This window comes from Diachasmimorpha longicaudata, chromosome 15, assembly GCF_034640455.1.
Source record: "Diachasmimorpha longicaudata isolate KC_UGA_2023 chromosome 15, iyDiaLong2, whole genome shotgun sequence".
Classification (NCBI taxonomy): Eukaryota; Metazoa; Arthropoda; class Insecta; order Hymenoptera; family Braconidae; genus Diachasmimorpha; species Diachasmimorpha longicaudata.
The window spans coordinates 78,377-105,345 of record NC_087239.1 but is presented as its reverse complement, the minus strand read 5'-3'; the positions used below and the strand labels follow the sequence as shown (position 1 = coordinate 105,345).

The window sequence follows — 26,969 nt, the reverse complement described above, 5'->3', positions numbered from 1 at the left end:
CCAAAATTTGTTTATTCGCGATAGATTCTCGAATACCCTATATAATCGTATGTTCCACTACCCAATTTATTCATCTTGTAAGCGGCACATGTCGGAAAAACGCGGTGGGTGAATATCGAATTGACGATTCAGATTCCGTGCAACCCTTCGAATTAACGTAATGTTTTGTGTTTTTTCACACCTAATATATAAAAGTGAATGTATGCTTTTAACAATAGCGTCGAAATATTAGTAACTTACAAAGAAGTGTTAACTATTAATAGAAATGGGACCTCCTGCATAAATTGATGACAATGCTTATCGACAAATTACTCTCTCGTGGAGGACGACGAGCAAAGTTGTCTGCTGGTGAGTACAGGGTATGAGAAAAAAAGTGGAGGAGAGAATCCGAGAATGACTCGCGTGGCGCCAAGTCCAGAATTGGGTTTTTTTCTCTTAGCCTTTTCCCCTCGACTGACGATAACCACTTGAACGTGAGACACGCGCTTTTGTTGGTTGTCGAGCTGGCGCCGTTGATTTTTACGGTCAACGTCAGCTCTCACCTCGAGAACCTGAGGCTATTTTTAATCCCTTTATCGAAAAACCTCAGATGGACATATGAAAAAACGTATGACTACTCCAGTCCTCAGATTAGTTGACAAATGATTGCTGTAAACACGCAATTCTTCAGATTGTCGTTTTTTCTTTCAGTTTCTAAATGATTATTTCATTCACATTAGGAGGCAGAATTGCCAATGACTGAAAGCATTGCAACTCATGTGCATTACAATTACATTCTTAAATATCGCGGCATTAAATACTCGGCCAGAATTTAGATTTTTATAAAATCATACAAAATGACATGGGGAAAGCATGATATAAGCAAACTTTCACCTTTTCGAATCTATCTACGAGGAACACCAGTAAATAATAATCATTGTTTAAATTGTACATCTATACGTCTAGTTCATCCATCATCATATCCCTGTTTTTATTCTTTTCCGAAATTAAAAAAAAAAAAGATATCATCTTCGACACTGACCCCAAAGTTCCTATGCAGGATATTCCGGTCTCGACAACCCGGCTGATTATTGCACCTAAATCGGCTTGCTGATCATCGGGGCTCTGATGAATCACCGTTCTTTGACCAAACGGTTATTGTAGGAAAAAATGTAAATTTAGAAAACAAACCATAGCGATTTCATTTTTCATTATTGTTATACTCGTTTGTTTGGCCAAATGTTTTTATTTAGAATTTTTGGCCAACTTTTGAGGAAATTCAATTGAATAGTATCGTTAACGCCTAGGCCAGAATAAAGGACTTTGATTCACTCGCAATCAAATTAATTTTATTGATCTTGTTTATTGGTGAAATTGACTAGACAATATTTGGGCGATGATCGGCACCGATATTGATGTCAATGCCATTCCGCTGCACGAAGTTACATTTCAATGCTCCTACAGATGATCAACCGGTCATCGGTGCCGATCATCAGCTAACTTGGAGCCAACTTCGGCCCAATGAGTAGCCGTTCTATGCGAAATACGAAGAAATGAAAGATGACGAATACGGCATGTCCGATGGCGTTTTCTGATGTTGATAAAAGCAACTTGTTAGAGGACAACTCAAAGCGATTTCGACAACTGCATTGAGTGTCAACATGCAGTCGATTTGAGAAATAGAAAAGGGGATCTTTGGCTCGTGCTTAATTCACTCACTTTTCAGGCTGGTGTACTGCGTGGTGATCACGGTGAATTCTGGGTGGAGCCAGCCGACTATGCATATCAAAATGATACTAGTGGTAAAGGTAGACAAGTTGGTGAATATTTATACGAGAAGAATGTGAGTCTGGGATCTGGCAGACCTCACCTTGTTTTCCGGCGTTCGACAGCCGTGGAGATCGGCGCCCGGCGGCGACGTCGCAGGAAAAAGAAGAAGAAGCACGAGAAAAACTGTGGAACACGCGGTATATATCTACAGGGTGATCTACAGCTGAACCTTTTCTTTCGAGGGTCCTTTGTACAATGCTCTCCGTTGACTTTTTGATTTCACAATTCTCTTCTCGTTTTTTAATAATACTGACTTTAAAAAGTCATAAAACTGAGCAATAGCCAAAGCTTAATATGCGCCAAGTTTTAACGAACGGCCAAGTTTTTACGCCAAAACGAAAATCCCCCAATCCACAAATAATAGTGCAGCTTTCTTTCATACCCTTTAAGGAGAAGGATCAGCCATGGGATATCGTATCTATTGACGCAATTTTTTTTCTCTCTTACAAAAACATAATGATGATACGCAGGAATATATAATCGCATCTCTCCAAATTAACCAATTAATGGCGTACGTGCTAGTATAATGGTAATAGCACTTAATAATGAAATAAATTTAGAATAATAATTTTTGAAGATCACGCTATTGGATCAGTCAATTGGCTAGCTGGTACCACGTTGCCGAATAACAGGTCTCATGAACATTTTTAATGTTATTCGTGTAAAAACCACTAGATGATGATCACGGTAATTTCTAGTAATGTTGAATTTCGCGTTATAAATATCAATCAATGAGCATTTCGATATTCTCCATTCGAAACAGAAGTGTATGTACTTTGTTATATGGGATGTTATTTTAAGTAAGTCACTTCATAATTTTTAGAAATTGGCGACTAACTGCTTAGGGATAAGAACTTTATTTGTCTCCAGAGCCTCGCAGGCTAGCAGAAACGAGACTCGAGTGGCAAAATCAACCGGGCTTGGTACAAGTTCAGGGGCGTGGCCACAGAAAACACAAATGGCACCGGTCTAAGAGATCCATCAGTAGACCAAGACATGTCGAAGCCCTAGTGGTCGCTGACACATCAATGATGGCTTTTCATCAGGATGGTGATGTTGAGACATACTTGCTTACAATTATGAATATGGTTTCATCACTCTACCATGATCCGACAATAGGAAACTTCATCAATGTCGTTGTTGTGAGAATTATTCTCATGGAAGAGGATGAAGTTGAGGTAGTTCATACCTTCCATGTTTTTTATTTTGTTTATCTATTTGATCGAGGCCTTTTTTTTCTTCTTCCCCAGCAAGGATTGAATATTACAGTCAATGCCGATAAGACTTTATACAATTTTTGCAAATGGCAATTAAAACTCAATCCTGGTGACGACTCCCATCCCAATCATCATGACGTCGCTATTCTGGTGACTAGGGAGGACATATGCTCCCGGGCCAATACTCCATGCAGCACGCTGGGAGTCGCACACGTAGCTGGTATTTATATAAAGTATTAAATTCGCGGTACTTCTTTCATTGGTATTGGTTGTTCAATCATTTGAATTTCGATAGTTATAATAGAGCATTTTCTATGCATCTTTTCTTCTCACTAAAAAATCTGGTAATTTGATGCAGCACAAATTCACTAGTACTGCATATTACATGTCTTACGTTTACACAGGTATGTGCCAACCAGATCGCAGCTGCAGCGTCAACGAGGACAATGGCATAACCCTAGCTCACACGATAACCCACGAATTGGGTCACAAGTAAGCAATTGTTGTTTTTCCTTTGAACTTGTCAATCACATATCGTGCATTAATACAGCTTATACATATGCGCACCTTTGTTCCAAATGATTTTTCATCATTGGTTATTTGTGGAAAAAGCTTTGGTATGTATCACGATACCGAAAAGATCGGATGTAGTAAGAGGGACGGCGACACCCTCCATGTCATGACGCCCACCTTCGAAGTGGATACAGTCGGTGTTGCATGGTCACGATGTTCCCGCCGTGACATCACTAATTTTCTTGAGTGAGTGAACAATTCAGTGCATAGTGAGATCAAAAGTTATCTAACAATTTCCCTATCCTACAGCCAAGGTAAAGGAGAGTGTCTAGAAGATGAGCCTGCGGATAATGACTACGCTTATCCAGATCTGCCACCTGGAGCAATGTATAATGCTGAACATCAATGTCGTCTTCAGTTTGGAGTTCGTGAAGCATCCGTTTGCACGCCCCTCCAAGAAGTTAGTGTCACCGTCATTTCATATCAAGTGAAACAGCATTTTTTTTCATAATTCTATATAATTGAAGAAAAAAAAAACATTCTTAGATTTGTTCGAAACTTTGGTGCATTGTTGACGGATCCTGCACAACAATGCTTCATCCTGCTGCACCTGGGACCCATTGTGGCAAACACATGGTACAGAATCTCATTACCTATTGCATATCGGGTATAGGAAGTTAATGAAGTAGAGCAAAGCTGTATTATACTTATTAGAGGGGATATAGTGATGACGTGGTAAATGTGAAAGCTAACAATCCACTAAAAACTAATCCATCAGAATTTATAGCGCTTTCTGCACGCGGTTGCATGTTCATGTTTCATATAATCAGGAAAATTCGAGTTCTCATGTGGGAGTTGGGTATGATTGAAGGGGGCTTGCCAGTAAAGCCGATCACATTTTTTTTTCCTTCCAGTGGTGTCAAAATCAAAAATGCGTGCCTATTGTTGATCGTCCGAGTCAGATAGACGGTGGATGGGGCGAGTGGGGAAATTGGAGCACATGCTCGAGGACTTGCGGCGCAGGGGTATCGATAATGGAACGTAAATGTGATCATCCCACACCAGATAACGGGGGCAAATTTTGTATTGGTGAAAGACGGCGATATAAGATCTGCAATATTCAATCCTGTCCCGATGGTTCTGCCAGTTTTAGAAGCCTACAGTGCAGTAATTATGACGGAGTGGCATTCAAAGGAAAGAATTATACTTGGGTACCATATTTTGACCAAAGTGAGTTGATTAGCGACGCAATATTGTTTTACATCCATTATATACATTATTCCAACTAAATATAATAATTTCACTTGTATGTCGTTCAACGCGAATCTGAAAAATCGCAGGTGGCAAATTTATGACATCGATAATTTTTCATAAGCTATGAAATCAATGTCAACAATATCATGGGGGTTTTACGAATTATCGCCAACAGGTCAGAGTGGGGGTTGGAGGCAATTTCAAGGTCGTTCAATGCCAATTTTCCAACTTAAAAAAAAAAAATTATTTATCAGCGATTTTTCCCGTAAAATAATATAATAATTGAGAATAAACATTTTTTTCTGAAAAAAATATGGTTATTAAAAAATAAGTAAATTGAAGATGAACCCTGTGAGCTGTACTGCACGGACACAAACGAGAGTGTAATAGTCCCATGGGGGGAGTCAGCGCTAGATGGTACACCGTGCAACGTTGGTACACGTGACATGTGCATCGCTGGAATATGCAGAGTGAGTTTAATGTGTCATTACCCCACATTTTCATCCCAAGAGAAAAATGCAAAAATCCTTGTCATACCAAAGCAAATTGGTCATATACAAAAAAATCAACGTGTCCCGATGGAGAACAGAAAGTAGGCTGCGACTGGACTGTTGACTCAGACGCTACTGAGGACCGCTGTGGTATCTGCCATGGTGATGGTACTCAGTGCGAAACAACGACGGGTATTTATGACAAAAATGAGGGTCCTGGATATCGCGAGGTTGTCATCATACCAACTGGCTCGAGGAACATTAGAATTGAGGAGTTGGGCAATAGCAAGCACTACATTGGTATTGGATCTCGAAATACCTCGAAATATTATCTCAATGGAAAACGGTGCGTGCCATATCCAGGACGGCACTATGGGGTTAGTGTAAGGAAACGCCCATGGGAAACTAATGTTTCGGTTTCATTGGACAGGCAGATCACCTTAGCTGGAGAGTACGATGTTGCTGGTACGCCTGCACTCTACGAGCGTGATCGCGACAAAGAAAAGGTCAGAATACCGGGGCCTATCAAAGAGGACATCATTGTTTATGTTAGTAATTATCTTTTTCTTGATTCAATGAGAGATCACTTTTCTCGCTTAGACGTGTAGAATTTAAACATGTTGTAGATAAATTCCAAGGATCATTTGAATTGTCTTGCTGAATATTCTTATAGATAATTCAATGGAAATTTCATAGCATTATAAAGTACTGAATTTTTCAATTTTGCTGAGCTGAGCTCTTTCACATATTAATAAAAAATACACTAGATGTAGGGTACGGTGGGGCAAAATAGACCGGTCGGCAAAAATACAAGCTTCTAAACAATCTCATCTTATCCTTCCCGTCGATTTTTCCCCTCCCTCCGTTTCCCACTCTCCCTTAATGATTCAATAATTGAGGAGTTGTTTGGATCTCTGACTTATTTCATTATAGGAAGAAATTTCAAGTCATACCTATTTCTTGTCACTATTTAAATCTAGCAATGGAAGTATGAGTTTCGTACTTGTAGCTAAACAAAGCTCTTCGTGTACTAAAAATTGCTGTTTACTGTAGGTGCAACATAGGGAGGAGAAGTATTAATGTTTTGTTCTTCGCTAGTAGAAAAATTCAATATTCTTTTATATTTAGAGGTGGCGGATAAACATCGTTCACTAACCTTTCCATCTACTCCTTCTCCACGAGTATAAAATTTAATTCTACCATTTTTTTCAGCTAATTTATCGAGGCCATTTTCGTAACTTTGGCCTTCGTTATGAATATACAGTGCCAAAAGAGGAGCCCGATCATGCACCAGAATACACCTGGATCCTATCTGACTGGTCTCTGTGCTCTGCAACTTGTGGTGGAGGAACACAGACATCACATGCTCTCTGCCATGAGAGAAAAAGCGGAGTAGTTGAAGATATATTTTGCGATGAGAGAAGAAAACCAGAATTTGTACTACGGGAGTGCAATAAAAACCCGTGTCCTGCCAGGTAGGATATTACTACGATAGACTATTTATTTTATTGTAAATTAACAAAATTCAATTACCAACGAAAGGAAGGTGAAAAGACATGCATACATCGGTAAACCTATGGATTAAATGCAAGTCTGCTAGTGAACACATGGTTGCGAGCCGTAAGGCTCCGGCCAGTGGCAAGCTCATTACAGGAACCGAAATGAATATTATTTTCAGCAATTAATAGCATGTTTCACGCCCAGGTATAAAAAAAATCATTCTACTGAATACGAATATAAAGCACATGAGTCAAAATCACTTTTTTTTGCCGCGACTATGATGCTATTTTATGTTATTGCGGCCGAAAAGGCATTTGTAACTAAGCGAAACGAGAGTAGATACCCGCATTATCAGCCTGGATTTAGGATTTATGGATTTATGGATAAGGATTTATTAAAACTTGTATAATATTTCCGGTTTTGAAATATTATTTCAGGTGGTGGGTTGGACCGTGGCAAATGTGCCCAGTTAAATGTGGGACAGAAGGTTTAAGAAAACGATCAGTTATGTGCGTATCATCAGGTAAGGGTCAGGATCGATCCGACTTAGCTCTGCCGGATCGCGAATGTGACAAGCATGCTAAACCAGCAGAAATTGAACCCTGTCCGGATTTACCACCCTGTAGCCCATTCGCTGAGCATCCGCATATTATTTATGCCGAAGATAAAAATGCCGCGTTTTATAATATTTCCAACGATCAGAACAGCTTCATCGCAGGCTATAATAATTCAACTGATGAGCCAGAAATTTTGGAGTTTGATAATATTGTTGATGACAATTCAGCTAATTCCATATATACGACAAAAGCTAAGTGGTTAGTGTCCAAGTGGAGTTCCTGTGTGCATGGTAAGAGAACTAGAAAAGTCACTTGTTCAATGCCTGGAGAGTGCCACTTCAAAAATAAACCAACAGTTAATGACGAGTGTCGAGGAGAAAAATGGATTACAGGTGAAAAATATTCACCATTAACTTTAAATTGATAAATGTATGCGGATCAAATTTTTTTTTCTCCATATATTCTTGGAGCAAAAAAACGATAATTTAGCTGAAAAAGATCATTCTCAAAAGTTGTCTCAACCCTATTCTCATTTCCCTCTATTCATCTAATAGTTTCGATATCTATTAGTTCTGGGCGAATTATGGTCAGTAATTCATCGCTTTACAATAGATGAGTAGAAAACTTATATCTGTGGGGAATTTCATTGCACGAATAATATTCTAAGTTAATTATTAGTGAAAATAACTGAATACCTTGATGAATTCATAACGCAAACTCATTATGTATGATGTTCATGATAGAATGTACAATTTCATTTTCACAGCTATCGAATGGGTGGAGTTGAATTTATTGAGTGAAGTAACATAGTTTGTCTGCATTATTTTGAACTTTTTAAAATCTTTTGTCGAAGGCAAATGGGGTCCGTGTAACGCCACCTGTTCCGTGAAATCTGGTATGAAGCAGCGAGAGGTAATTTGCCGTGACAGAACGACAAATATGATATCCGAAAATTGCATACCTGAACGACGACCACTTTCTACCAGACGATGTCATTACAGGCGTCAGTGTGGAGATGAAAAACTAGGTAAATGAAAGAGCTAATAGCTTGAGCAATAGTATAACATTGTTGATATCATTATTATTTATTTTTTGTTTAATTTTCAGCTTGCACAGATACTATCAGTCCTGAAAGCATATGTGCAACCTATAAAAGAATGTGTGAAATGTCATCGATAGTCCAAGAAAAATGCTGCGGCACATGTTTCAAGAAGAGAAGACACGCTCGCCATAACCGTTGGCAAGATTCTGAGATTAGTTGAAGAGTGTTTTTCACTACGCGATTGTAGTCAATCGACATGTAGTATTGAAGGCCGCCCGACGGTGACATTTTAAAAACCATTACAGATTTTTAAAATTATTTTAAAAATAATAATATAAATATTCTTTTCGGTATTTCCGTCGTATTTTTTTTAGTTTTTAATACATTGAAAATTGAACATTTTACGTGTCACATAAACGACGTCAAGAGGGGAGGTATCACTCTTGAGTGAATCCATTTTTCGGGGTATGATTGGGTATTATTTACTCTAGTCTGCTCCGCCGAGAGTCGAGTGAAAGAATAATTTGTCATATATTTCTGGTTATCAAAAATTCATCAGATATTTTCATTTCTTTCACAACACAGTAAAACATAGGTAAATCATAATTCAGGTTTGTGACTTCATAAGGTTAATGTTTTTAATGCCGGTACCATTAACCCGTTCATCAAGGCATTTTGTATTTATCTCCCTAATTCAATGTTTAGGAACATTACTTTCCTTGGAATTAATGAAAACAGAAAATGTTTAATTAAAGAAAAAAATAAATTATAAGAAAACTGAAAGAAATAGAAAAGGAATAAAGTGATCATTACAAATACGAAAATGGTAAAGTCAACAAAAGTAGAAACAAACTGCAGAAATTTTAGTTAATGCAGTATTTAATTACTGCTCTACGAATAACAATGAATCTATCTTTTCCACTGTTTTATTCATTTGAAGCAGCTAATCGAGATATTCCTTTAATACTTCTTCTCATTGCTATTCCGTTCAATCTGTACCAAAAATGTCACATTTCACCACTCGTTAAGCCTAACATCACTAATAAAAAAATTGTATTTGCATACACGTGCGACGGAGTATTTCAATACGTGTGATTAGCAGCTTATTACCATCCCGTTGGACATAAAAGGAAATGTATTATTTTCTCTTGTCAGGGAAAAACTGTGACATCTTTGCGCAGATGCGTTAAAATATGCTATTCCGACCCGGTGGACGCGACGTGACATTTGAAATTTGAATTTGGGCTAATGACAGAACGGAAAATAATGTTTTATATACAGAATGTAAAACAAAGATTCCTACCGATGTGCTTATGAACTTTATCGTTGGGTCAGCTCGTATACGTAGACAGGGAGCCTTTCTTTTACCTATTTTGTCTTGAACCGTTTAAAATACAACTAAGAAGTAAAATAAACCATGAAGACATACAATTATTACTCATTGTTTCATGAAATAGTTTTGAAGGCTATAAAGGCATCGGTTAGAGTTGAGGATTAAATCCACTCAGTGTATAAATCCTTGGAACTGTGAGGAGACTTTCTGATCGTGACTTTTTTGAGCCACATCTTCTTTCAAGACTTGAAGATTTTTTGCTCTCTCTCTCTCTTTCTTATGTCTCTGCACTTTTGATATTGATGCTCTCCTTTTCTATTAAATTGTTTTTATGCTGTTGCATTACTATTGAGAGAGACGGTTGAACTGTATTTTTCTGATGTTTCAACACTCGACTGTTCCATTAAGCAAGTAAATAGCATTTGAAATATTTCACGCATAATTTATTGTTTTTTTAAATGGGAAAAATGAGGGGGATCCACTTGATTCATTATCCTGCTCCTAATGATAGGAAATATATATATATATATATATATATACCGATTTCATTCAGTGCATAGTAAGCTTATAATTATGCTACAATTCATTAATTTCACCGATCGCTGCTAATGTCAGTTTTTTTTTCATAATTTTAAACCACATGAGATAAGACTATCAGTGATACTTTTGTGATTACATTCCCATATTTGTTTGTAAATGGCTATTATTGATTGTTTATAGTTGCAATGTTTCTTTCCAGTATAGCTCCGAAGACTTTTTGCTTTATCATACTTTCAGCCAATTATTCCAAATATTTTTCTTGTAATATATGCAGCAATATTTAACGTGGTAGATGCTAAAAATCTGTCAATACATATATCTTGCGGCACACGTATGTGACAATTCTATATTACAACTATTATCGAATGTTCTGTTCAATATTTACCAGCTACTTTCCTTATCATGTATTATCTACGAGAGAAGACGAGCATAATAGATCTTCTCTTCGCTAACTTTTTAAATATAGATGCCAAGATTCATTTCATTTCGTTATAGTTTTTTGGTAATAAACGTCATTATTCTTGTCTTATATAGATAGAAAGTGATTGTGGAAATTAGTTAAGAATATTTCAAGTAAGAATGGCAGGCTCAATTTGTCAACTCTATTATTCAAATCTGAGTAAAATTAACCAGACAGTTTTAACATGAACTGGTCTTTCAGGGTGAGCTAATTGCTATCAATTTTTGTACATTTAAAATTCGTAAAAACAACAATGATTTCATGTTCAGATATTACTTCTGTTTAATTTGCTCTTGAACAAAATAATATGATGTTGCTTTAAATAGATATATAAGTATATGAAGAGAATATTTTTGCATTATGATCAGTAAAAACAAGTTAACGGTCTAGAGCAAATAAGATATCTTCTTCTCTGCTCCATTCCATTTCACTTTCTCCAAGTTGTTAACAACGAAAATTCAAGACGTATGCGCTTTTCTTTGCGTTATTTTTCGTCCTATAATCTCATATGTATCTGGATGCGTGCGGGTGGAGACAAATTATATTTATTGTTTTATTTTAAATTTCGCAATTTATTTTTCTTTTCTGTTGGTTTTCCAAGATTTATAATTTGAACATGTAAGAAATAATAACTGTGATTGGTAACTTTAATAACTTAGTCAGTCTTTCATTTCATTCATTCAAGATTAATTTTTGAAATAAATAATATCTATTGTAAATTTTTACAAACACCACGACAATTTGGAAAATTCAATTTTTTTACTTTTTTGACTCTGCTCAAATGTGAGGTTTAGAATTAAAATTGATTTGCATTTTTCGATGGTTTAGAAACTACTGAGTTGCTGGCTTTATTTGAATTAATTGTCAGTTGTATGAGGAGTTTCTCAATATATGTTGATGCCGTAGTATAAATAAGTATAATCTCCAGTCTTAAAGGATATTATTTGGATTTTTCAAACTCCACTCAACAGAAAATGTGAGTACATTTTCGTAGAGAATTGCAGCTAGAAAAAAATGACATTCAATATTTGTCCAGGAAATTACGAATTATGAAGATGAATTGGTATTCATGAGGATAATCAATTTGTCCGCACAACTTGAGTATTCATTTCAATGAGGAACAAGTCGAGAATGATCCTTGCGCGTACTTTTATCTAACGACAGACATTCGCAATAAAATAGCTTATTTCGGTACAAGCGCAACCAGGCCATAACGAGTATGAAGCGGCTGTTCGAGGCGAAGCCGAAGGCTGCCAATCATACTAGTTAAAGTACCCCGTTGCACGTTTATCCAAATTATAATATTTTTTATTGATGTTCTGTTCAGTGCGTGGCGAACTGTACAATTATTCATTTAGGTGGAAACTAAGAGTCTTTTCGTTTAGACATTTAAAATTTCATTTACACGTAAACGAACAGATACTTTTCGACATGGGCTGAACGTAAAAACAATGACAAAAAATATTGTTCAGCTTTCACACCTGACGTCACTCTTTATTGTAATGATTTGATTCTTACGAAACTGTCAAAAATGCATGTTAGTAGTATCACAGATTAATGACTGCATGGGCTTTCGATTCTCCGACTTTTTTTATGCTGTTAATGGATCCATCTGATACAAGAATAAAAATATGATTAATATTATTAATATTCTTTGTACGATATAAGTATTATAGTCCTATCAATGTATAAAGAGAAATAAATTGATGATTGGGATAATTAAAGTTATTGCTGATAAATAAAATGTTCACAACAAATATTCATTAAACAACAACAACAACAACAAAGTGTTCGAATGTTAGAGCATCATCTTTATCCATTGACTAGGCATACAAAACCTTATTATCGACTTGTCTGTTCCCCAACCTCTGCATATGTTCCTTCATGTGGACATATTGTCTACCCCCTTTTCCCCTCAATTACTTGTGTCCTGTTTCAAATAAAAGGTATATATATATATATATATATATATATATATATATATATATATATATTATGCTATTATTTGGTTATAGAGAGAACCCTCAATTTTCACCCCGATGTACACCTGCATACAAATGAAATTAGTTAGGAGATATTTTACTGATTATAAACAACTCAAAAAATATACAGAGTAATATTTCAGTTATAAGGAAAACTGCAAAGAACAGCACAAACATACTCACGGTAAATATCGCGTTATTAAGTCGGAAATATATTGCAAAAATACTTACATGTTTTTAACAAATCATGTCTTATCAATGTCAATCGAGAAAAACAATGCTGATTAAATATATTGTGCAATCCTTTGTGCTATGATATAACTACTTTAACAGCTAAATGCTATGGTGGCCATTTTGGATTGGAGAAGTTTGCATATTGCTGTTTTACCCACCGAAACCATATGATTCGAGTTTTCTGCAAGCGTGATGAGCGACATCTAACACTCGCTGCAGAAGGTGAAGACAAAATCAAAGAGCCATCGAAGGGCAGCGAGGGAGGCTGCGCATGAAGTGCATAGATCAATGCAATAATGGCAAGAGGTGTGGCCTTGGGTCGAGTCACAAATGTACTTTTGGATATTATCGTAAGAGCGTCGATACACTCTGGTTGCATTCAGAAATACTTTTTCCACGTTCGGGGGAAAAAGGACAATGAACAATCGTTCCAAGCAGGCAATTCTAAAGGCACTATCGTATTAGGCCAACTGGAGACGGCAGTTTGGCTGGGAGAATAAACAAATAGCATTCCCTACTTTGATTACGAGCTGATTACAGATTGTGGGGTAGCCGATAACACACCTCAGCTGAGTTGAGCTGAAGTCTAAACTAAAGGAAGAAAACCTTAGGAATTTTCAATCCTTTGAGGCAGTCGGTGACAGACCTTATGTCCTATTTTCAAGAAATATCGATTTATGTGACTCGACCCGATAAACTACGAATCTAACCCCGCTTCCCTTGCCTGAATCGTGGTTTTCAAACCCAATAACGTAAAATAGTGTAAGTCATGTACAAATAACATTATCACTTGATTTATGTGATTATGATTTTCGCCTTCGACTTGGATTATAAGACCACATTTGCGGTACTAGATATTTATTTCTAAACAGAGACTTTGAAAATTAGAGGGTTTTTGTCGATTCAAAAGATCATTTGGAATTGCCCTGAGGGAGAATACGTCCACAGAACATAAGTCTTGGAAAATGGAAGAATAGAGGAAAATGAAGGAGTGAGAGTTTTAAGAGAGGACAAAAATCTGGGGCAAATATTAGGAGCTTGTTTGGATATTGGTGAGAGCCGAAGTCTGACTCATTAGTTCAAAGGCGGGAATGCGGACTTATTTGGTTCGGATAGGAACTGGATTTGAGGCGATGGAGGATTTTGGAGTAATGTAATTATACAACATCGAGAGTCAAACAGATGATTTACTTATTACTTAACACAGGCGTGAGTGGCATTAGTCCTCAACGAATTTTAAGCGGAGTATACGTCCCAATAATGTGGCAATAGTTTTGTTAGAACTTTGTTGTAACACATGAACGAAGCATGTGAGCTGTATTTGAAGATGGACACCATAGATCGTTACAGTGATAAGCATTTTAGAGGTCGTGATGAGCGAAGTGGATGGTGACAAGTCGACTGGTGTACTTGAGAGCTTAATGAAATTCCTCACTTGCCCCCTGCTATTAAGAACCGACTGGAATCTTACCTTCTTGGTCGCAATATAATCTAGTTCCTGACATTCCACTCCTTCAAACCTAAATTTTCTTATAATAAAGTGACAGTATTCAGTGTTCAATCTCAATATTTTCATCAAACATTCTGCCATTGCAAATTTGGCTTATGGAATCATTTGAAGACATCTTGGATCCTCTCAGGAAAATATCATCACTCAAACACTCATGTGGCATTTTCAAGTTTAAAGATTATAATATATCAGATTGAGGAGGTGATATAAACGTCACGAGGTCTGGATAATGATCATGCCGTTAATTGGAATTGCCCATTGGAATCAGCATGAATCCGAAGAGAAGTTACGGGAATGTGAGATGGATTTTCTGTACCATAATGGTTTTGGCAATGTGATCGTGGATCCTAATGTACTGTCATTACTAAGTCTAATTGTTCCTCGTTTCCCTCGTTGTCAGTTTTCTTACCAAGTAGTAGAGACAATGAACGAAGGAAAATTGGTGAGTTATGTCTGGCAAACGCGTAACTTTGCATAATTTTGCATGATAAAATGATGCTGAAAATATTTTAATACGACGAAATCATATATTAGTACATACCTTAAGCTGGATATTTTCAAAATTATATTTCCTCGATAATCCATTTATTCTCAACAACGTTGTTATTCAGTATATCTACATTATCTACATACATAGTAGTGACATGCATAAAATCGAGCCTCAAAAAGAGTTAATTAACGAGATCATTTTTTTATGTAGCAAACTTTAGCTTTATATTATTGACTCCCCAATTTAAATATTATCAGATCTCGCTAAATAAGAAACTGGATGCCGTAGTCAAATTGGGTTGGGCAGCTCATTCTAATAATCACAGAAAGTGAAGCAAATCTCAATATTGAAAAGATGGTTTTCACAAGGGAGAGGGGGGGGGGAGCGTGCCTTCAAATCATTTGCAATTGCATTACAATTCAAAGGAAGACACATAAGAATATTATGTATTCGTCTAGATACTGTAGTATCGGGGAAAATTTTAGAGGTAGTGGTGTTATAAAAAATGGGAGTCTGTCGAATATGGTAGACAGATGTCCACGGCGTTTAAGGTATTCTATTAAGATGTAGGATTAAGTTTTGAACCTAGTTTTATTATTTTATTGAAGTAGAACCCACACACCCTCACTAATGACGCCTGGGCCACTCCGCCACGTTTGGAGAATTTTCCAGAGACGGAAGATGGCGAGCAGGGCCCGATAACAGTGGTGGGGGAAGAGATTAAGTTGGTGGCATAGGGGGTGCCAAGGGGTAATATTTACCATTAGCAGTTAGTTGGAAATCGAGAAGCGAAGTAGATAGACGAAGTCCTCATGTGAGGCATTAGACGTAGAAGTTTAGATAGTATTTTTCATGAGTGTTTTCATATCAGAAACATTGTAAATATTTCTTAGTAATTAAAGTGTTTATCTAAAAAATTTTAGCTGTTTTATCTTTTTAAAAGTATCCCCACAATACATTTCATGTTTTCTACGTTCCAATTTTTGTTATGTAGTTTACGATGTAGTTAACCAAATGAATATTCTTTAATAATTAACGAATGTCTCTCTGTGATGACCAAAATCAAGTCAGACTATGTTTATCAAACATACATCCGTTAATTGTTATCGAATGAACGTTTAATGGAGCTTTTAAACCCATGGAAACCCATTTTTGAATAATAACTAATCTGTTGTGCTAGTGTTCGCAATGTATATGTGGTGATTATGGTATATTTAAAAAAGGGAGCTTTTCTGCGATGGTGAGAGTATGGGAACACAAAAAGGCCGGAAATATATACAATTCAATCTCCGTATGACGATAGAATATTCATTGGTGCTTACGAGTGCTTATTGGTTGATTGAAGAACGTGCGTTGAATCTAAATTCAGCTTAAATATACTCTCTGAACGCTTCAATCTCAAGAAGTGAGAAATCGATAGGTAACATACGTTTTGGATTACAATATCCGCCACAGAAGCGATAAAATTTAGGGCGGTGAAGATAGTCAATGGATGTAGCAAAGAGGAACTCTAGTATGTCGTAGTAAGAGATGGAATTTTGTGTGTAATGACTGGGGAATCTCATATCCGTCTGAGACATTTGATAACGAGAGAGCCCGAGACATCTGGGGCATGGGGCTCGAAATATTATACCTTCTGTACCATTTCCACGATCTGATCGGAAATTGTTACCTACCGCAGAAACTATCTCTGAACCATTGCCCATACGGATATTAGCCGGATGTGCGGCCATATTGTTCAAAAACTTTTCGATTAAATTTGTTCAGTCCTGTGAGTCGTATTATGTGGGACTTTTGTCTGTGAAGGGAGCTTTGTATTTTGTATATCAAGAGGGCTGGCTACTCTATTCAACTAGTTAATGAAGCCATTGATATTCTGTCTTTGTGATACTTGTGTTGATGAACGTATGATATTATGTGATATTATTCGTATAGAGTTCTATAACGATAAGGCGCTTAACGAATGGAAAGAGGCATCGATACAGAGAAATCGATAAATCGATTGTTCTATATTGATTTTTTTCATAATATTTGCCTTGTATTATAAGAACCCAAAACTTGTAGAAATCAAAAGGAATTTAAGAGAATTGTTTTAGTTTTCGTGGAAAATATGTTTCAAATATACAAATTAAGAAATCTCGATATTTATAAAAATAACTATAGTTCTTTAAATACTTTTGAAGATAGATGTAGTGGATCACGAAACAAAAATATCATAAAAGTAAGCCTAGAGACCAAATTCGAAGTGTAGAGTTTTCATCTAGCTTCACATTGAATATAAATAATACAGTTTTCGAGTAATTCAAGAATAGTCATCACCTCTGATAGAATGGTTTAGTTACACCAAACGTGAGTTCTTCATTATGATCTTGGTTCGTTAATAGTTCATGGATTATGGTAAAAGCTAACAGGTCTCATTTGATGCAGCTGAATCGTTCCAGATTGTCGATCAGTGCTTGGCTTCCCACGCTTTATTTTTTGTCGCATGAGGGATGCATATCGAACTTCGCCTCCATGCCGTGCGGACCAGGTAATGCCAAGAAAGCCTGCAATTTTTGTTATTAAATTCTAATAATAATTCGATACTTGTTCTCGTCGAAACATGTTTTTATAGTATTTTTGAGTTAAATGGAAGGAATCGACATGAATGGCAAAATGATAATATGTCTGAAACCATCTCATTAAGAAGAACAAGTTTTATACATGTAAAAAATATAGTTGCCATTTGAAACGGTGCACTTTGTCCTTGCCGCTTGTGTAAGTATGTGCTTGTAAACTGAAAAAGTAGGCTCATATCGGCTATTCTCCTCCAATCCCTCCGCCTGTCATATAAAACATTATTTCACTGAACCTTTTTTGTCCAAGCTATTTAGGGATAATGTTTTTACTTGATCACTCTGTATATATACGTTTTAGTAAGTATTCTGAAGATTCTCAATGATACTGCATGAAGTAGGTGCCGTTAGACAATAAATTAGTGGTTCAGAACGTACCTTCGGGAACGAACTGACGAAAATATAGCGGCGGCCCGCAAACTAGGAATTGTTAGTTACGGTTACCACACCGTGAAATATATGAGTTCGGCGCCAGTGGGACCAGCATACGTTTGGGGATAACCAACGAGCCTATATTCTCAAGGGGTTCTCTTGTAAGGGCCTTTGGAAATTCGCCGGCGAAATTTTCGTAGCAATATAAATAATTGTTAAATAAATTTATATGAATTTTCACATTTCCATACGAATACATGGCTTTCTAATTCTATTAATTTATTCGGTAAAACACATTGTCCTGTATCAACAGTAATGCTGTTATCATTTACATCATTGCAGCTATCAGCCTGAGGAAGGCCCACCAGTCCTCCTTCCCTACTGATTATAGATTCTTATTATTCACGGGAGAAGACTTATGTTTCCAAAATACTTGTATTTTTTACAAGCTATTATTCGCGCGCTTTTCCAACTACTTGAAAATTTATTGTGTTTATTAGCTCTTATTAAAGGAAAACAATAATGGAGGGCCGATGAGATGACAATGAACAATTCAAAAAATTTAATTGACAATCATTATGTCTTTGGTGATAAAAATTAGTTTGATGTAAATTTCAAACGTTTTTTAACTGATTGGCCCGCTTCCGTTGGTGATTCGCTTGACTTGCGTGTTTGTATATCTTAGTCTTACATAATAGTCAATAGTAGATGTAATAACAACCTGTCCATTTATTCACCTGGGAAAGGCAGAGAAAAACTGTTCAGAAATCTACCTGAAGAACTTTGAGCAATGGCTTTACAGTTGAAAAACGTCAGTTGAATAGTACATAGGGTTCGCTAGTTTTATAGTATTTATAGTTTATTATTTAGCAATCGTTCAAGTCTATCAAGTCTATATGCACATTTTACCATTCACAGTTAATGGTCCATTTTCAATTCTAAAAATATGTACATAGTTCAAGTAGTAATGAGATTCATTGGAATGACTAGGATATGTATAAGGCTTTTGTGTAGCTCACTGAGTAACCAAGATATGATTTGTCGAACCGAAAATTTTATAATATTTTATAATTATCCAGCGACAAAATAATTTCAATTCATTGAATAAATGAACCAGACGTGAATTTCTTTTTTCATTGTATTTTTTATTAGTCAAAGCAATGCTCCGACACAGTTCATTTGGCAGGTTTCCAATTAAACAATGAAACTGATTATCACTCTGTATAGTACGGTGCATTCAATTCCACAAAAAGCGGATGGATATCGCACGCGTTTGTATATACCACCCTCAGAACAATTGCGCTGTGAATCTTCTCTGTGTGTTCCCAGGTTACAGAGGATCCCCTATTCGTGAGTTTATGTATAATAAAATTTATTATTGTCATATGCAGTCCCCGAATATCCAAAGCATTAGAGTGTGTGGTACATCAGGATTTCAATAATTTTCATATAAATGCCACTAGTCATACGTCCCATCCGTTGTTTCATGCAACTCCAGTGGAACGGCATTTTTTCGTCATCTGCCAAACTTTTATGATAATGCATTGATCAATAATACTCTTCCCTCCATAAATACAACTCGCTTTGTTGCCATTATAGACATCTCATTAATAAACTGGCAGCTATTTCCCTCCACAGATACAATTTGAATTGTTCTCATAATCAACATTTCATTAATTAACTTCTCTGTGTCTATAATTGAATTGTTAATGAGAAATGCGCCATCATATAGTGAAATCTAAATAACCACCACCCGATTACGATAATTTTGATTTGGATCTCATGATTATATTAAATGACGTATTGTATTCATTGCAACTTCATCGATAAATTTCTCACCAATTGATAATACATATTCTTCTCTGCATTTTTTATTTAATAACAAAATATCAACAGACATTTTTAACAATTTTTGAATTTTTCATCAGCATATTGCCCAATATGAGAAAAAAGGAATTCCAGTATATTAAAAAAATCTAATAATCACAAATATGTTTCAAGGTATTCTTTCCATGAAATTAATCTATCTAAATTAAAAATATAGGGTTCTAATATATCTCGTGTTGCGATTTTTTTGTCAGTTCGAGAAAAATAGTCATGCCTAAACATTCTTCCCGAATAGCCTTCTGGACGATGCATAGAAATTCGTATTAAAAGGGATAAAATTTCAAAAGGCCAGTATTTGAATGAAGGGAAAGGGGGATCTTGAAATTAGTTCTGCTTCTGAGTAGCCCCAATGGCTCATGAATTATAACCCATGTCAATAACGCTTTGAGATCGTTTAGAGCCCGATAAATTTTGAAAGCAAGCACGCTCATCCATAGAAGCGTCGCAAAGAACCAATATACACAGACTGCCATGTAAGAGAGAAGTAACGTTTCCGATAATAGCCGGGGGCGCGCATAATACATGAGAACAATGTGAGAGCATAAATTTCAGTTTTGCGAAAGAATGTCGGTAAAGTTAAAAGGAAGAAAGATTGGAGTGAAGAGAAAATCGGAAGAAAAGACTCATTTCAATGGAATTCATTACACACAAAAAAGAATGTTATTTTAATACAGCAATCCAGGGCTTTTCTCGGCTTTTGCACTACACTCATAGCATTTGCTTACTGGTAACAAACAACAGTGATTGTTAGCTAATGACGCTACTGAAGAGGAACGACATGCCTTGATCAACTAGAAAGTATATAGCATTGTAAAACGAACAGAAAAAAACAACTAACTGCCTCGTGATGGAAATTCTTCACCACACTCCAAACAATATGAATTATTCGTGAATTTTTTCATCGAAATCAAACGGATTCGATGAATGTAACTACCCCCGATGAATGTAACTCCCTTTTAATACTTTTTTTACAGTTATGTTATTTCGCATTTTCAGTATTTATTTCTACTTTCCAAAGCACGGAAATATTTTTATCAGAAAGCTGCAAAAATGTCCTATGTTTCTATATGTCCGTGAGTGCTAAAAATCTGGAAAAAATCAGAAAACCGAAAAACACGTTACATGACTTTTAGACTACTAAAAAATGGTTGGCCCCCTTTAGCAAGAATTCTTTCACATGTATTTCATTCAATTGTGTGCCAGAAAAAAAGGCTCAACTCGATTCACTTTTTAACATCAAACGAAGTTGTCTATTAGTATTTAGAGCAATTTCAGAAGCGACTGGCTCTGTAATTTATTGGAAGAATGAAATGTTAAACTTTTCCTCCATGAACCCACACCATGAAATCAAAAACGACTAGCTAAATAACCACAATAATTAGCTCATACTAAAAATTTATAACTTTATCACGTTGAAGTGGAGACAGTGAATTTTCCACTTCAACTGAAAGTAAAATGCATAATTTACATTTGATTTACATCCAATCAAGAGCTGATACACCTTACAAGTTTACATAGGATTTATTCAGTCTATTGGTGCTCTTTTTCCGTACATAATTGGCAATGCATTGGCCCCCTGTCTCTACGGCTAAGTGAAATTCTTGTGAAGTTTAATTTAATTATATGACCCTCGTCAAGACTATTAATCGTTTGCTCGAGGAGTGCTTCCGATAGTCTAGCTCCATTTGTCTTCTACGCTCCGTAGAATTCACATATTGATCCTTACTAAGCGTTAAGAAACTTTACCTTGGTTGCGCTAGCACTTGTCTTTTGTACCAAAGTACTACCGTCTCACCCCGATCATTCTAGATTCAATTTCGGCTCTCATAGCTTCAAGCATAGAACTTCCGATTGTCTTTCTTGAAGCAGCCTGGCTTCCTCATAATTATTAAGAAGCATGAGAATCTTACATAACTACGTAAGGTCAGAAAAAGATTTTCATATTCAGTGTGGTCATCGAAATATTTCAAATGGTAACACGTGTACATGACACATGCAAATACAACGCATAAACTCAATATACATCATTTCATTATTATTTTTTTCACTATACAGCCCATCAATATATTCCTATTCTATACAAAACGAATTACCATCGTTGGTCAAAATAAGAACAACCAACGTACCAATAATTGTTGCCAATAATTTATCGCTACACAGAAATCATTGATCACCCCTATATATAGAATATTCCTTATTCCTTTCAATTTTAAGTAAAATTATAATAATGATCGCGTAAATAAATTTATAAAGAAAGAAGCAGCTATTTAAATTGATTATTTTGAATAGTTTTTATGCCGAAATGTTCAATTTGTGTTAGAATGTCGAGATTTCCTTGTGATGAATTGGAGTATTGTGTGTATTCAATTTTAACGAGCATTTCTATACAGGTGCTTGATCAAAATTCAATTTCAATCTTAATCTATCATTCGAGCCACTTTCATCCATGGCAACGGATATAAATATAAACACAATTAATCAACATCTCTATAATCTAAAAAAGTCTAAATCATTGCGATGTAGTTGGTGAGTGCGGTATGTCATTTATTTATAGGTGATTTACCTGCACGATGAATGTACCCAGCTTTTTCGAAAAGTTCTTCAATGTATACTTTATTTATAATCCTTTCCACTCTCCCCGTAGCAGTACTCTTTTCTCGTCCATCAATAACCCGTCTCGTTTGAGAAGTTGATATGACGGTTTCGATATGCGGCAGCTTAAGTGTACAGCCTCATATTTTTTAGTGTTTTTTCTTTTCGATTCTCTTATCCCTGTAGACAATCATATTGTAGATAACGGTCATTATTGCCAATGACCAGAGGAGCCCATCTAACGACACCATATACGAGTCAGGTAAACTGCTAATGGGTTGCGATATGAAGATCGTTGATATTGGGTAACGTGATTATGGCTTTCTATATTCCATTCTACGTCTTAATCTCTTTCGACGTAGTAAAAAAAGTGCTTGCCGCATGCACTTGGGGTATGATGACATGCCAAGAGGAAAAAAACTACACAGGCTAATGGTGATTTTCCATTGCTCCTTCCTCCATGAAACTTTTTTTTTTATTTATTAGATTAGCTCAGAAATAATATGATAATACGATTCCGTGTAATTATAAACCTTTCATGAAAAAAAAATGTTCTCTTTTGATCAAGCCAAGGAAACCCGATCGAGATGAAAAGAATAAAAACGATAAGAGAGTAGAGAGCGTCGACTGGGGCGAGAGGCAAGATGAAATCCAGGGAGATAGTTTTGGATATTATTGAGCCGAAAAAAAATCAATTAAATTACCGACATTAGATAATGAGCATCAGTAGCTAAACTCGCTCACCTCCCTGCAAAAACAGCCGATGTTCCGGAGAACAGTGTAACCGAGCCACGCCATTGATCGCACAGTCGCCGTGATGGATGTATAGGAGTCAATTTACTGATTCCCTAATTTCCTGGTTAACTGAATAGGCTGTTCTTAGTGCAATGTGCGTTAAACACCAACATTCATAAATAGTCCTCCAGCATATTTCGTTAATGGTCCATGATCTGCATTGAGAGAAAAACGCAATGAAAATTACCGTGCTGGTTGCATGGAGAGGAAAACTCTGTAAAAATTATCCAAATGTTGGTCCAAAGCGGATGCTCTATTTTTGAATTCGTTTAAATCTTAAGATAGTGGGAGCAGTGAAATATTTGGTTATCTTTCCGATTAATTGATAAATGATATTGTTCAATGAAGTTATATGTGTAGTATTATTTGTATGAGGAAAATTTAATAACTGTACCCTGACAAACCCTAACTAATGATTGAAAACACATATTGAAGATAAACGTTTGTAGGATCAATATCAAATGAAAAGATAAATGATTAAGTTTATTTTATGAAGGAACAGTATATTATAAAGGTAAAATACAATCAAAATTAAATAGGAGGATGAGAAGAGTATCCTCACGCGTCCGCGGTCAAGTCACAACTTAAACTAACTCATTCCGCAGCTCACACCCGAAAATGCACTGTCTTCTGTCCCTTTCTTTCATTACGCGTTTCCTTCCCTGAGTCCTTCAACAATGCAGGGTCTGTCCCATGAGTAACCCCACATGGCCGGACAACACTCACCACTATTCTAGAAAAAATCCTTAGAACGCGAAACACAACTATAATAAACCTGTCATGCTCGACACTCACGCCTCCTTTCCCTTGCATTCCTTACATTAAACAAAACACATAAATTACCTTAAAATCTTAACGTCTCAACAAACCTTAATGTCCACTAGAGTCATGTTCTTTCACACGTGCACAAATATCCAATACAACAAAGCACTCACTCATTCATTCTTTATTGATTTCACACATTCCACACGTTTTTACAGTATTTACTATGGTCACTATTTTTACAGTAGATAATAGATTCATGTAAAAATAATTTTTTTCTAATCATCATCAAAGAATGTACTTCATTCAAGCATATTTTTTTCCCTGACTATTTATGACGACATACGACTAACCAATACAAGCAAACCATTTGTATGTCATTGTAATTATAGAAATGATGTTCAAACCATCATTAATTGTAAATCAACTTTAGGATAAAAGATCTGTATGCACCTTCAGTTTGTTCCATCAGCATGATATGAATATATTGACTCGTGCCCATTCTGGGATGCCTCAAGTGGCAAAGGTGTGAAGCCATTTATCATCCATGTTGTGCCAATTGATGAGCTGTGAATATTCCAGGTATGCATGCCAGTGAGACTAGTATGTTTGGGTGCATCTGGAACAATGATTCAGGAAAAAACTGGACAATATCTGCTTATCTCCATAAAATGGCTCATGGAAGGAGTTTTCGTTAACTAATACTAACTTCGCACATAGCTTCCACATTGCGGGTTGATCGAAATCAGATACCATTAGTGGATCGCTAAGAGCAAATTTGAATTCAACGATCTCAAAACTTTCCATTAGTCATGTCGATAACTTCAAACCTGAGCAGATCTTGGGAAAGAATGAGTCAATATTATTCAACTGCAATTAATGCACAGGATAATCTTCCTTCTTGGGAAAATCTACCTAATATAATAAGAACTTGGTTGCCACCCGTGTTTGCTAATTACTCGACGTCAGCACATTTGCATCAACGTTCACACTCTTCGTACCATTACCTATTCTCCTTCGTTCTACCAACTGGTCGACCATAGCCATTAACCTTCCCATTAAACGTAATTGTTTGCAATAATTTGATGCTGGCTGTCTACTACGGCCGGTTTCACGACGTTTCAAGGGAAACCAACTTCTCTGAGCAAAATCGTATACACTTACGTCGCACCCTACGACACAAATGTTCAGTACGTTACTGAACGTCGCGTTTGTGATGCAATGAAATAGATTCATCTGTTATTATTTGAGTACTTTTGCTCTGCAGAGAGTAACGTGTATCAACTATATAATCCAATTATAAAAATAAGATAATAATATTCTAATGAATATGTGACTCAGTATCATTTTACCCAAAATGTATTTTCCAAATATTGCTTTGCCAATGGATTGTTACTTTTTAATCATGAATCTTCAAAATCATATTACAAGGGGAGGAAGTATTTTTCCAAATATACAGAGCATTATATTATCATATGTATAAAATTACATAATGTTTATCACTTAATCTTATAGACGATTATTGATAATTTCCGTAGAATTTTTAAAAAGAGTTGCGAGCTCCATCCAACGCCAGTAATGTTTATAAATTTGAATACGAAAATAGAAAAGTTATTCATGTTTGTCATCCCTAATAGATCCGTCGATACGAGGATTGAGCTGAGCAGTTAGTTGAGTGTTACAGTGAATGGTGATTCGATAGATTGAATATCGATCAATGATCGATCGGCCATGAACCAATGATTGACTATACGTCCCCATCGACTGACCGTCAATCAATCCGCCAGCAATTCGCCAGCAATGGTCATGAAAATCCTGAGTGAATTATCACATACCCCTTTACCTATTATTAGAGAAAAGCAGCATCACACGCCCTCGATATTTTGTTATTCTTTTTCTTTTATGATCAGACTACAGTGCGACTGTATCTTCCACTATACATGTATATATATAATTTCAGTCTTGCTGTGTGACACATATTCCCAACCCAAGCATATTACACTGGCATAAACTTTACCGGAAGGGAGATTGATAGTTGGTAGATTGGAAGATTGTCAGTCGCATAAACGGGTGAATATGCATATGTGCCAGACTTAACGCTGACGGTAATGCTGAGGTTTCCCATGTAATTTGGATTGCCATGCTCTTTGAAGAACGGAACTAAGCCCACAATTGTTGTTTCTCTTTGATCTAAAAGACTTTATTCCAAGTTGTAGAGTCAGAACAATTTAACTTTCATTCATAACCAAAATGATATAGTATTGTTTCAATTCTCCATGCAAGTGCTCCCTCGCACTTTTGTTCACAGAAAAATCAAATTTTATGAATTGAACGTTATAACTGGTGTTGGAGTTTCATATTGTTATTTCTAAATGAGAAACATTTTGATGAATTGTATTCGTCATTAGCCTTCTATGCGATTCTGATTCAATGTAGCACGGAAAGGAAAACTACTATCGACATAAAATTCACTTAACCACTTATTTCTAGTTGTCATCGTAGAACACATAAAAAACATAAATTTGCCGTATAATATGATAAACATGTAATTGGAATGACTATGATTACTGCATTAATTTACCAGAGATAGCACCAATGAGTTATGTCGTTCAAAAAGTATTTGATTCGTTGACTTGTGCTCCGCCGGTTTTACGTAGCTAAGAAGACATTGAAATGAGGATCTACAACGAGAGCGATCAAAATGTAAAACCGCAGATGTAGTCTTTCCCTTCTCTTTCATTTGTAGTGTTGGTGCAGAAGTAGCGACATCGTATACTTACGTGGTCTCAGTGAAATAGAAAGTTGAAAGAAAAGGGGGATCTACAGAAAAATAGTTTCACGGATGAAAGCCAGCCACTTTTCTGGAAGACAGTTCGAAACCCGAGGTTAAGCAAACCCTTCAGGTGGTTTTCTCTTTAAAAAATAGTGGAAGAAGAAAAATGTTTTCTCTTTGGTCTGCGTACACATCCCAACTGATTTTACTTGTTATCAATTTTTGAAAATTTATTGTGTAA

The 26,969-nt window shown here is 36.1% G+C and overlaps 1 protein-coding gene and 1 long non-coding RNA gene across 7 annotated transcripts in view; one reads left to right on the top strand and one right to left on the bottom strand.

The window, feature by feature from the left end:
• LOC135169815 (A disintegrin and metalloproteinase with thrombospondin motifs 7-like) overlaps window positions 1–8,736 on the top strand; it is a 32,655-nt gene extending 23,919 nt beyond the window's left edge. For 3 of the 6 annotated variants that reach the window (XM_064135132.1, XM_064135129.1, XM_064135130.1), the window contains 13 exons: window positions 1,706–1,946; window positions 2,680–3,246; window positions 3,431–3,518; window positions 3,639–3,785; window positions 3,849–3,999; window positions 4,086–4,175; window positions 4,454–4,769; window positions 5,136–5,263; window positions 5,383–5,832; window positions 6,497–6,759; window positions 7,222–7,733; window positions 8,195–8,368; window positions 8,449–8,736. In XM_064135132.1, the coding sequence (XP_063991202.1) occupies window positions 1,706–1,946; window positions 2,680–3,246; window positions 3,431–3,518; window positions 3,639–3,785; window positions 3,849–3,999; window positions 4,086–4,175; window positions 4,454–4,769; window positions 5,136–5,263; window positions 5,383–5,832; window positions 6,497–6,759; window positions 7,222–7,733; window positions 8,195–8,368; window positions 8,449–8,603 (3,282 nt within the window). In that variant the 3' untranslated portion in view covers window positions 8,604–8,736. The remainder of the gene's footprint in view (window positions 1–1,705; window positions 1,947–2,679; window positions 3,247–3,430; window positions 3,519–3,638; window positions 3,786–3,848; window positions 4,000–4,085; window positions 4,176–4,453; window positions 4,770–5,135; window positions 5,264–5,382; window positions 5,833–6,496; window positions 6,760–7,221; window positions 7,734–8,194; window positions 8,369–8,448) is intronic. The other 3 variants (XM_064135134.1, XM_064135131.1, XM_064135133.1) reach the window with 3 other exon arrangements.
• Window positions 8,737–21,998: 13,262 nt separating this feature from the next.
• LOC135169543 (uncharacterized) lies at window positions 21,999–26,236 on the bottom strand. Its single transcript, XR_010300219.1, has 3 exons — window positions 23,588–26,236; window positions 23,143–23,348; window positions 21,999–22,636 (listed from the first exon to the last, which is right to left on the bottom strand). It is a non-coding gene; the product is annotated as an uncharacterized LOC135169543 (long non-coding RNA).
• Between the last annotated feature and the right edge of the window lie 733 nt (window positions 26,237–26,969).